This window comes from Sus scrofa, chromosome 3 (assembly GCF_054392235.1).
Source record: "Sus scrofa isolate SSC_HxYL_T2T_F1_AM1 chromosome 3, Sscrofa_HxYL_maternal_Yorkshire_Landrace_v2.0, whole genome shotgun sequence".
Lineage (NCBI taxonomy): Eukaryota > Metazoa > Chordata > Mammalia > Artiodactyla > Suidae > Sus > Sus scrofa.
In genome coordinates, this window is record NC_139385.1 from 27,749,918 (window position 1) to 27,762,460 (window position 12,543).

A 12,543-nucleotide genomic window follows, 5' to 3' on the forward strand; every position below is an offset into this window, starting at 1 on the left:
GCTTACTTTTGTCATAGCCACAACAAAATTGCTGTCACGTATTTTGTGCTTGAGGATTTAATACACACAAACCACTCAACTGGATGACTGAGCAGATATCTTGATTATGGGAACAGGAAAATATTAAGGTTAGTAAGCCTGTGACTTCAAAATGGCAGAGGTCTCAACCTTAAAATCCATGGCATCCAGGGAAGTGGATGAGAGTGTAGTGCAATCGGGAATGGTGGAGACTGGGGTAAAATGAGAGCACACACTCCTTTTAAAGGAGACAGCCATTTCTCGGTTCTGTTGAATCACTTCCACGTGGACATATAGGTCTAGTGCTGCCAATCTTCTGGTTTTTAAGGGAATCTGAAAGTCCAGAAATGTACATGAAAATTCCATTTCTTAATGTTGACGGTGATTTCAATTAAATAAAATTCTGCGCAAGTGAAACAAAACTCATCTATGCCTCAGCCTATGGCTCTCCACTTTGTAACCTCTGCACTGGATTCTATTTAAAAGCAGACGTGTAAACGAGATTTTGCATATATTAACTCCGTTTAATCATATCAATTCTTAAACAAAAATTTCCTCCAAGAGACAATAGTTCACAGTAACTGCAAAGCTTACTCACAATTTTTAAAAATACCAGTCATGCTTAGCATTCAAGGGAGATATTATTGAATAACTGTAAAAACTTTTACCAGGAACATTAGCTTCTGACTTTAAAAATTACAAATACTGAAGCATTTTGGTATTAGACACAGTAGTTTTGACATCATCTGTTTGTTTGATGGGCTTCTGGAAGTTTGGAAAATTGTACCTCTATAATTGGATAAAGCGCTTACTCTAAACTAAACATTTTTCAAATGTAGAAAACAAACTAGCAAGCTACACATACAAAGAAAAGCCCTCTAGGACAAGCTTTCCACGTGTTGAATGCCAGCATATGCACCATGAATCCTGGAAGACTAGAATTGATACATACACTTGGCCTGAAGTCTTACACTCCAGGCGTTACAATGGGGTTTGCATTCGCCTACACATTAATGACAAACTCTGGGTTAGTATAGGAGAAGCCAGCAAATTCGTTTTGGTCCAAGTTCATGATGAAGAGTTTATCAGTAGGCGTGAGTTCCACAGGCTGTCTGGTGAACTCTTTGTCGAAATTGGAGGTGTCTCGCTTGTCTCTCTGCCAAATGGAAAGCAAACACATTAACACAGCATAAGAAGAAGGAGACATGCCAGTTATTGGGAAGCTGATGACATCTCATGGGCAGAGCTGGGAGGAGCCCTTGTATTGACAGGTTTTAGCAGCTCCATTGGGATACCATCCCCTAGCTTTCCTTTCACATTGTATACTGGCTTCAGGAGAGAAAACTTGGAGAGTTTCTAAAAAAGAAAATGAGACATTGAATTTCTCTAAGGATTGCCAGATAGGGGTAATGCGTGTATGTGCGTGCACGTGCATGTGTGTGCGTGCATGTGTGTGTTCGTTCCATTTTCTTTGGCTACGAGATGAATTGAGTTGGAAACTACTTCTTACCACGTGTCATGTCATAGATGTAGTCATGGGGTAGCTCATCTGGGAGAAAACCATTCAAGAGCGCCTCCTGTGGCCAGGAGGCTTCTTTCATTATTTCTAATGAATTTCCCCGGAAGGTAGCATGGAGAAATCAGATCACTGCTTAATGAAAGGAATGGATCACTCTCCACCCCACATTCCCTGGTGCAATCTAGGCTTTGAAAAGATGCTCAGAAATCCACCCACAGTCTAGAATTTGGGTCTTCATCAGCCAGGTTTTTTCCAGCAATGTATCTAGTCAACAAACTATTAGTCTGGAAGGGCAGCCTTAAAACAAACATTCTATCCTCTTAGTGCATCTGGCATTTCTTTTGGGGGGGGGGTAGCATTAATCCCAGTTTACTAACGACAGTTTGGGGCAGATTTTACCAGGTAATGTCAGCGTGTGGGCTAATAAGATTTCACATCTGTGTGAAACCTTCGAGTCCTTATCAGCCTATGACCCTCCCATCCTTACCACCCACCTGGGGGCAGGGAGAGCTCCTCACCTCCTGCACTTTGATATAAGAGAAAACCAAAGCACAGAACGATAAAGTGACTTGCCCAAGATTGCACAGGGGGTTGGTGATTTTTACCCGACCACATTGCTCTTAATTATCTTCATCTCAGCTCCTCTGACAGGGAGGTGAGGGGGCGCGCGTGCGGGGCGGGAGGTGCAGCTTGATGGCTGATTTATTGCAGGACAACCAAAGATAATGCATGGGTTTCCCTGGTACCTGGTGGGTTACCTGGCTGAAGCCAGAGTGATGTCGTGATGTCAAACTGGAAGGAGAGGGGGTCCATGAAGATTGACTGATTTGCTAGAGTTTGGCCAATGGTCCTCTCTGCTTTAGGTTTAACCCCTAAATGGTACTGGCTGGCAAGGATTTCTCACTCTTGGGCTCATTTTCCATTACAAAATACCTCTCACAAGAATGCCTTCTTTCTGGCTGCTCCCTTGAGATAGGTAAAGGTCCCTAAGGACCCCCCCACTTACAGCTGCAGTGCATATGTGGGGTGTGGGAGTGAGGAGGGCAGATGGAATACACTTCAGCAAGCATGGCCAAAGGGGAGTGAGCTGAAGATGCTGGTGGGGCTGTTTTCTGGATGGTGGGCCATCTCCTGCCATGCCCCACCCATTCTCCTTTGTCTTGTCCTGTCTGCTGCCAGCTGTCCTGGGCTGTCCTAGGCACTGAATGCATTATTCCCTGTGTTCAGAGAAAAGCTTGAATGCCACCTCTTCCTTTAATATGGCCTGGGCATCCTGTTCTGGACCCTACAAGTCACACCCTAGCATCTTTTTGTCTTCATTGCACTGGCTGCTCTCAGAAACTGTCATGGTTGTTTATTGCCTCTCTCCAGGAGGGGAGGGCCCTTGTCTGTGTATTTCCAGGACAAGACTGGGTACATGGCAGGTCTTCCCCATTTATCTGTTGAATAAATGAATCAATGACTGAAGACTCGACTAGAGGGGAGCCTCTTTGTTTTTTTCCAACTTAACAGTTGTCCCCAAGCTGGAGACCTCGTTCTATGGCAACACTATGGAATTCCTTCCCATTGATCCTCTGGGTCTCTGACATGAGAGCCCCGTTGCGAGCCCCAATCTGGAGAGAACTGTGTCAGGCTCCTTTGAGATTTGAGAGCTCACATCTCAGATCTAGATATGATCCAGGCAGCCTCCTCCTTTCAGTCTCCCCATGTTGGCATTCCCTGCCCATGGGCCTCCAGCTGAGGGTCCCTTCCCACCAGCCCCAATTTTGAAAGTCTTTCCCCACTTGTGCTGGTGATGACTCATGCTTCAATCAGCCACATGGTCCAAAAAGAAGACTTGCCTTTATGGGCAGATCCTCATAGAAAGTACCCTTGAATTCTACCCTAGATGTTGGGAAAGAGTGAGCCTCTCTGTTGGGACAATCCCTCTGTGGGCTGATATTATCTGAAGCCATATTAGAATAGTCTCACTCATCTAAGGAGGGGGTCCTGATTCCATTGGCTGCCTAGTAATCCCCCAAGAGGGTCACCATGACCGTGGCCCTGTGCTTTCTTAGAAGAGAGGCAGGTTAGTGAGAAGTCTAAGAGATAAGATATTCTAAGATCCTGGTAGACAACTAGCCAAGGCCCAGGTGAGCGGTGTTTAGGATTTTCTTTGGATTTTCTTATTTAGTTTCTTTTTAAAAAATTCTCCTCTGGAGCTCCTCTTGTGGCTCCCTGGGTTAAGGACCTGACATAGTCTCTGTCAGAATGTGGGTTTGATCCCTGGGCTCATTCAGTGGGTTCAAGATCCGGCTTTTCTGAAAGCTGCAGCACAAGTTGCAGATGCAGCATGGATCTGGTGTTGCTGGGGCTGTGGTGGAGGCCAGCAGCTGCAGCTCTGATTCAACCCCAAGCCAGGGAACTTCCATGTGCCGCAGGTGCAGCTGTAAAAAGAAAAAAAAATCATCTCTAACTTAAGTTCTTTTGGAAAGATCTCAATTTGTCTCATCTAGAAGAACCAGGTGGTGTCAAGCCAGGGGCAGGGTCTCCCTGAGGCCCAGAAAGGGTGATGCCTACAGGTTCCAAACCCAGTTTCCTCTCTCCATACAGGCATCTGTCTCTGCTCAAATCTTGGTGATTCTGTGATCTATTCAAGTATGGAGACTGTGCCTTTGGCTTTTTAGAAGAAAATTCAGCCCAGCTACCTTCCTACCACAGCTGCGCCTTCCTCCTTCAGCCTCTTAGACTTTTGACGATTTCTTCCTTCCTCCCTTCCTTTGGCTGCACCCAGCCCTCAGAAGTTCCCGGGTCAGGGATTGAACCCACATCACAGGAGCGACTTGAGCCACAGCAGTGACAATGCTAGATCCTTAACCACCAAACCAACCAGGGAACTCCAACGTCTTCTGTCTTAAAAGAAGCCTTCCCGGAAGAACCTAGTTATCTCTCGGTCACACCATGCTTTTAATGACTGCCCTCCTGGGCTGCATCTTCATAATTCTCCACCATGCTCCTGGCACCCCGAGAGAGAGCCCAGCACAGAGTCGTTGCTCCATAAATGCTGCCTGGGTGAATGAATGGAGGGTGTGGAGGATCGCAAAAAAGAAATGAAAAAAATCTTCCTTCTTGGATACATTTGCAAAGTTTTCCCCTGGGATGATCCACGGTGAAAGCTCTATTGCGCAGCCTCCTCTGCACTTGAAAAGGCAACTGCAGGAATGCTAATGAATGATCCCTCCCTTCCACGGAAGGCTTCCCTGACCAACCCTCAGCTCCGTGTGTTGGGGGAACAGAGACTTTGGCTGGATACCTATTTCTGCAAACTATTAAACTTTTGAAAAATAATGGCAGCAATTTGGAATATGTAGAGTGCAATATATATTTATATATATACAGTATATTATTTCTAGTTATATCTGCCTATTTTTATGTATCTATCATCTATCTATCTATGTATCTATCATCTATCTATCTTATCTATCTTTCTGTATCTCTATCTACCTATCTGTCTGTCTATCCATCCAGCCATCCTGCATTGTTTTCCAAAGTTGTTTCTAATCACTTGTCAATGGTCCAATGTTTCTCCATGGCTTTTAATCTTCCCGAGAGCATATCCAGGGAAAGACCTGGTCACCCAACAGCCAGATGAAGACCTCCAATAACTTGTCTGTGGGTGGGCACCGCTCAGAGATGCCAGTTACAGAGCAGAAAGAGGCCCGCGCCAAGAAGCAGGAAACTGGGGTTGCATCCATCATCTCAGCTGGCTGACACTGGGCATGTCCCTTCCTCCCTCCAGATGCCAATCCAATGAGGGGGTTCTGCCCTGATTCCCTTCCTTCTCTAGCCTCCTAAACCTGGCTGCTGGGACCTCACGTTTGCATCCCTTAAGGTCTATGTGGCTACCACGATGGCAGCAGGCGGGATGGTCCCAAAGCCCACAGCAAGGAGGTGGGTGCGGGCAGAAAGGAGTGAAGAGCCACCGCTTGGCCGAAGTGCCAATCAAATCATGGTTTTCCTAATGATCAGTCTTGCTTCAAGGACATTTGTCAAGTTCTTTGAGTCCCCTTGATGGTCTCGTAGAGGTCCTGGCACTTTTGGAAATCCCTTGACTCGGGACAAGAGTTCTCCGTAGGGCTGCCTAAAGACAGCAGGGGACAGGAGGCAGCAATGGAGAACCACCTGCTGCCCTCGTCTGCTCAGAGGCAAATGGGATTTCTCCACTCAAGGGGTTTCCTTGGGCTTCTGGGGGCTCATAAAGCTACACTTGACTCTGGTGAAAAAGTGGGCCTTGAGCTCTGCTACCACTAAAGGCCCCCCAGACAGCTCACCCCACCCCATTGCAGGCCACCAGGAGTCCCTGAAGGGCCCACAGCCCCAGCTTTTCTGACTGGCTGAGCACATTAAGCTCCGGGTTTCATTTTTTCTATCCAGAAGCCTCAGGAGGCCCCATTTTTATATTTTGGGTCCATGTTTTGCAAAGAGAGCCATTTTCCTTGAAATAGCATTTCTTCTTCTTTCTTGCTTGCTTTCTTTTTTTTTTTTTATTGTATCTCGATGCTAGAAGAAAAATGGCACATAACAGATATCCAGATACAAACATTTCCACAAACATCTCGCAAAACAACATCAAAGTGAAGAATACAACTGGCGAGGCTTCAAGAAATGGTGTCTTTCTCAGAGCTCTTAATTAGCTTTCCAAAGCCAACAACAGACCTAGACAAATCCCATCCACACAGGCATGGGTCTGCCAGGCTCCAGAGCCGTCTTCTTGGTAAATCAAAGCAGGTCGTTGTGGTTAATGACATTTGGACACATATTTCAAAGCATGTGTAACGAAGGTGAGTCATTATTATTACTGTTATTATTATTATTTTTTGCATTTGAACAACGACAGAAATAAAACCCCAAAGCAAATAAGGTTTGAAATGTAATGGCAAACCATGGCCCTTCTGGACCGTGCTAGAGTGACCATGTCTTTTCAGAGAGGAGGTCCAAATGCCCTCTTCAAGTAGTTTGGGGAGGAAGGTGACCAGGGACACAGAGCATCAGAAAGGAACAGCCTCGAGGGAGCACCCAAGTGGGTTGCCTTATGACTCCTTGAGGTGCCTTGAGATGGAAACGGTCTAAAAGCACACTCTTGGAATTTTTAAAAGGGCTGAAGAATCTTCTTAACCTTAAGTTTTTTGTTGTTTTTTTTTTTTTTTATAAAAGAAAAAAACAAGCAGAATTGTATTTCTAGCGTGTTCTTTTCAAAGCGCCCGATGCCGCCAAACCAGGCAGCGTGGGAGGAAATGCCCTCGAAGTCAAAGCAACCACCTTCTTGGATACAAGGCAAGCCCCCCCGGTCTGGAAGGGGGAGACTCCTGCTAGCATTCGATTATCCACGTATTTGGCAGGAAGCGTCTCGTCTGGATGGTTGGAGTTGGGGAGATGTGTGAAAATGGCAGCACGGGGTGGGGGGGGGCAGGGGGGAAGGAAAGAACGCAGACACGTTCTGTCCCCACTGGATCTGCTTTGCTGACATGCTAGGGAACAAAAAGGCTGAGAGGACTTTGATAAGGCGCTAATTATGCAGCCACATTTTCAACATGCCATCTGCATAATCCCATCTCACAGAGATGCTCCAAACTACCTGAGGACATTTGGGTCCCTGAAACATGGTCACTCTAGGCTCATCAACAAAGAAAAACATGAATGCAACTTTGCAATGAAAAAAAAAAAAAAAAAAAAAAAAAAAAAGGTCACCACAATAGCTGTCGAGCTTGCATGACAGAAATGAAGGACGGAGATCTACACAGCTACTTAGCTCTTGACTTCAGGTTTTAAAAATTCAGAGTTAACAAAGGAAAATCCTTCGAATTCTGATTGGTCAATATTCCTGATGACTTCCTGGTCAGGAGGTGTTAGGACTGGTGGATGGCGGGTGAAAAATCGGTCGAAGTTTTCAGCATTTCGCCCACACTATGGAAGGGGAAGAAAAGAATTTGTGGTGGGTGGACAAAAACAAAAACAAAAACCAGAACCAAACAAAACGGGGGGATGTTTTCTCCAAGCCCGTCCTTTCCACTCCCTCGGAGAGACTGTTTCAATGATCAGAAATGAGAGCAACAGAAAATGCAAAATTCTCATGACTGTTGACTGGCATATGACCTTGGGTTCCCGACCTTCAGTTCCTGTAGCTCTTGAACTGCCCTGGTATCCTTCTGGGCAGTCAGGAGCTGGATGGCAAAGGCATGGGATGGTGGGGCAGGTGGCATGTGGCATGTCCCCTCAACCCCACCCCAAGGAGGTGGCCAAGCTCCCCTGCGGAAGGAGATGAGATTAAGGTCCCTGAGCTGTCGCTTGTGGCACAAGATGCAAAGTCATGACCCATGGATACATCACCTGGGAGATCCCAAATTTAAGCAGCAGGTCCCTCAAAGCGCTGTCTTCTGGGGCTCTTAGGTACAACAGGTGTTTTCCAGCGCCACAGAGACAGGAGTATACTATACAACCTCCAGTGGATGGAGAAAGATCTCAAGACCTGGCTTTGAGGCTACCGTGACTGGGCAACCACGAGATCCTGGGCAAGCGGGAAAGGTCACTGACCCTTAATTACAAGGAGCCAGGAAATAAACACAACTCTTCTCACTCCAGATGGGAACCAAGGGTGTGGGATGAAACCCAACTCAGGGCTTGGTGAGGGGACCTGGCTCTAGAGAGAAAACCATCGCCACTTCTCACTCATCCCGCGGCCCTGCTTTAAGGAAAGGAACTGGTCTGAGGCAGAGTGACAACATGTGTGTGTGTGTGTGTGTGTGTGTGTGTGTGTGTGTACACTTATGCATGAGTGCACAGACATGCACGCGCCAGTTCCCATCCAATGAGAAGGGCAAGTCACTAAATAAATCCAGCCCTTTTCCATTCCTCACCGGCGAACCCATTTGCCTGAAACTTCTAAGGGTTTCAGTGTCCACAGGAAGGCCACCCCCCCCCAAGAAAGCGTAGTAGCAGTAGTAATAATAATTATTATTATTAATATTTAATAATAATATTTATTAAGACTAATCTTTATGATGCATTTGCTATGTTCCAGGCACCCCGGAAGGCTCCTTCCTTGTAGTATCTGATTTCTCTCTCTCAGCAAGCCCCTGAAGTGGAAAATTATTGTCATCCCTATCGTACAGATGAGGAGACAGGGGCCAAGGAAGTTATGTAATGTGTTCGGGGTCCCACTGCTAAGGAACGGCAGAGCTGCTGCGTGAACTGGGTCTGTCTGATGTCAGAGCCCAAGCTCCTGGCGCCATCTTGCCAGAATGGTTGGTGGGCTGGGGACTGGCCACAGGGCATGGGGAATGGAAGGGAAGGAAGAGGAGCCAAGGCTGGGGTTGATGAGGTCTCTGATGTAGAGGAGAGAGGACACGATTATAGCAATCCCAAAGACAAAGAAGGCAGGAGAATTCAGAAAGATGACTATTTCCATGTTGGATGTGATTCTGAGGGACCCCTGAACATATGGAAGTTTCCAGGCTAGGGGTTGAATCAGACCTGTAGCTGCCAGCCTCTGCAGCAGCCACAGCCACACCGGGTCCTTAACCCACTGAGCAAGGTCAGGGATTGAACCTGCATCCTCGTGGACCGTATGTCCAGTTCTTAACCCACTGAACCACAATGGCAACTCCCAGCCACATGAGATTTGAGCCACATCTGTGACCTACAGCATAGCTTTCAACAAAGATGGATTTTTTTTTTTTTTTTTTTTTTTTTTTTTTTTTTGCTTTTTAGGGCCTTCCCATGGCATCTGGAAGTTCCCAGGCTAGGGTCTAATTGGAGCTGTAGCCACCAGCCTACACCATAGCCACAGTGACACCAGATCTGAGCGGCATCTTCGACCTACACCACAGCTCAAGGCAATGCTGGATCCTTAACCCACTGAGCAAGGCCAGGGATTGAACCTGTGTCCTCATGGATCCTAGTTGATTTCATTATCACTACACCACAATGGGAACTCCCAAAGCTGGATTCTTAACCCACTGAATGAAGCTAGGGATCGAGCCCGCATCTTCACGGAGACAACATCGGCACCTTAACCCACTGGACCACAACAGGAACTCTGAGATGGGTATTTGATGGCCATTTGCTATAGAGAATAGTCCTCCTAACACTTAGAGCAGTAAGAGGAGAGTGGGAGAAAGCTGCAGCCGACAAGCCAAGGATGGGGAGGAACCCAAGCAGAGGGCACTGTTACAGCTCAAACATCTCCAAGAGGTCAGGCAGGGAAGCTGCTGAAAATGGGCCACGGCATTTGGCAGCTGGGAGGAGGTGGAGGGGAGCTGCCGCTGACTTTCCGTCTTCGGAAGAGGGAAGGTAAGTCGTGCAAGCCAAGTGGTACAAGCTCCTCTTTCAAGCTTCAAAGGAAGCAGAGGTACTGGATGACTGTGCAGAGAGCCTTGGCTCCCGCTCCCTTCCTCTTGGGGTGGACAGAGGCCCAGGTGCCGGAGCCTGCAGACAAGGGTTCGAATCCTGATATCACTGCCCACTCGCCACGCGGCTCCAGCCACGTCCCTTCGAGGCTGTTTCCTCTTTGCTACGCTGGGGACGAGTCTCATTTTTCTCACACGGGGTTGTGATGAGGATAAAGTGAGGTCCTGTGTGGGACTGATACCACACCATGCACGGAGAAAAAGCTCAACATATTCTAGCTGTAAGCAGTATTGGTCCTTGTCTCCCATTCCAAATCCCTCCAGACAGCAGGTGCTTCCTACAATGGGGTGTGTTCAATGATCTTTAAGTTTTACATACTGATGAAACTGCCTTGCACTTATTAAATTCTTATTATTTTATTTTTTTTATGGCCACATCTGCAGCACATGGAAGTTCCTAGGCCAGGGATTGAATCTGAGCCGCAGCTGTGACCTGAGCCATTGCAGTTGGAGTCTTAACCCACTGTGCCACAACGGGAACTCTTTGTTTGTTTCTGGCCATGGTGTGCAGTGGCTTGATGTGGGATCTCAGTTTGCCGGATCAGCGATTGAACCTAGGCTCCAAGTCCTAACCATTAGACCACCATGAAACTCACTTAGCTTTGCATTTTTTTGTCTTTTGTCTTTTTAGGGCCGCATCTATGGCATATGGAGTTTCCCAGGCTAGGGGTCTAATCGGAGCTGTTGCTGCCAGCCTAGGCCACAGCCACAGCAAAGCGGGATCTGAGCAACGTCTGTGACCAACACTGTAGCTCACGGCAATGTCGGATCCTTAACCCACTGAGTGAGCCCAGGGATCGAACCCGCAACCTCACGGTTTCTAGTCAGATTCATGTTTGCTGCACCATGACGGGAACTCCAGGAAATATTTTTTGAGGACCTGCTCTGTGCCAGGCCCTGTGCTAAGAGTAAATTATACAAAAGCCACACCTCGAGGAGCTTACATTTTGCTGGGGAAGAAGGGCAACAAACAAATAAAAATGTAACTGTAAATGCCTATCTTAATGCCAGACGGAGATAAGTGACATTAAGAAAAATAAAGTCAGGTCAGGGATAAAGAGTGAAGAGAATGCCATTTTCGATAAAGCAGTCAGCTCTGCGGAGATGACCTTCGGGCAGGCCCTCGGTGAGGTCAGGGAGCCAGCCGTGTGCGAGTCAGGAGGAAGAGCATTCTAGGCAGAGGGATCTGCCAGGGCAAAGGCTGTGGGGACAGGAGTTTGCTGGGCGTGGTCACCAAACAGCCCTGGGGCCAGGGCAGTGACCATGGGGGAGGGGTCCAAGGGCCCAGAGAGGGACCTGGGAGCCAGACCATGGACCTGGCCAACCTTGTGAGGATGGAGGTGTTTCATCCCAGCCGGATGAGATACTGCTGGAGAATTCTGAGCACAGAGCAACATGCTCTGACTTCTGTTTCATTCGCATCATGGGGGCTGTATCTAAAACATACCGATGGATGGATGGACCAGGGGCGAAGGCAGAAAAAGTGGGACCAATCCGGAAGCTGCCGCAACAATCCGGGCAAGAGGTGACCGTGGCCTGGAAGAAGGTGACCGTGGCAGGGAGATGAAAGACGCATCTGATGGGTGGGGTCGACTCGGAATTTAGAGTTAAGATGTGCTGATGGATGAGATGCAGGAGAGAGAGGACCTGGTGACCCTGAGACTTTTGGTCTGAGCTCCTTGGTGGCGGGGGCGGGGGGTGTGCACTGGGGGAAGAGCATGTATGTTGGGGGGAAATAAAGGTCTTGGTTTCATTCTTTTTTTTTTGTTTTTTTGTTTGTTTGTTTTTTTGCTATTTCTTTGGGCCGTTCCCGTGGCATATGGAGGTTCCCAGGCTAGGGGTCGAATCGGAGCTGTAGCCACCGGCCTACGCCAGAGCCACAGCAACGCTGGATCCGAGCTGCGTCTGCAACCTACACCACAGCTCACGGCAACGCCGGATCATTAACCCACTGAGCGAGGCCAGGGATCAAACCCACAACCTCATGGTTCCTAGTCGGATTCGTTAACCACTGCGCCAGGATGGGAACTCCGGTTTCATTCTTGATGCGCTTGAGTTCAATGGCAACGTTGAGGGTCAGGCGGGAGTTCCCCTCTGGGGAGATGGAAAAGGGGTGGGAGCTAGACAGACGGTGGAGGCACTGGGGAGGGAGAAGATGACTGCAGTCATCCAGAGGAGAGAGACGATGGACAGGGCCATGGGCAAGACTTGCAGAGCCAGAAAAAACAGAGGTGTCGGTGGCGGGACGGGAGGGGTGAGATGTGGTGTTACAAGGCAGCCCCGCCGTGGTTTCTGGGTATTGGGACCCCAACCAGCAGGTGCAGGAAGCAGCTTAGCTGAGACAGAGAGTCTTCAGGGGCCATTTTTCTTGAAAACCCATCCATTTCCCGTCCCCACCAGAAGGCTGTTTGTTGCTTTGCCGGGGGCCTCCCTGGAGGCTGTGATGGGAGACAAGAGAAACAGCTTCTGGCAGCTCCACAGCCTCCTCTCCCATCACTCCCTCCACGGCCCGGAGAACAATGAAATCTTTAAGTGAGATAGCAGAGAGGAGATGCAGGAACC

The 12,543-nt window shown here is 48.1% G+C and overlaps 1 protein-coding gene across 2 annotated transcripts in view; it reads right to left on the reverse strand.

The window, feature by feature from the left end:
* Window positions 1-521: 521 nt before the first annotated feature.
* The window catches only part of PRKCB (protein kinase C beta), a 386,628-nt gene continuing 374,606 nt past the window's right edge, over window positions 522-12,543 (reverse strand). Inside the window, exon 17 of one of the 2 annotated variants that reach the window (XM_021086460.2) lies at window positions 522-1,174. In XM_021086460.2, coding sequence (XP_020942119.1) covers window positions 1,022-1,174 — 153 coding nt within the window. In that variant the 3' untranslated portion in view covers window positions 522-1,021. Of the gene's footprint in view, window positions 7,481-12,543 lie in introns of both variants that reach the window. The other variant, XM_021086459.2, reaches the window with a different exon arrangement.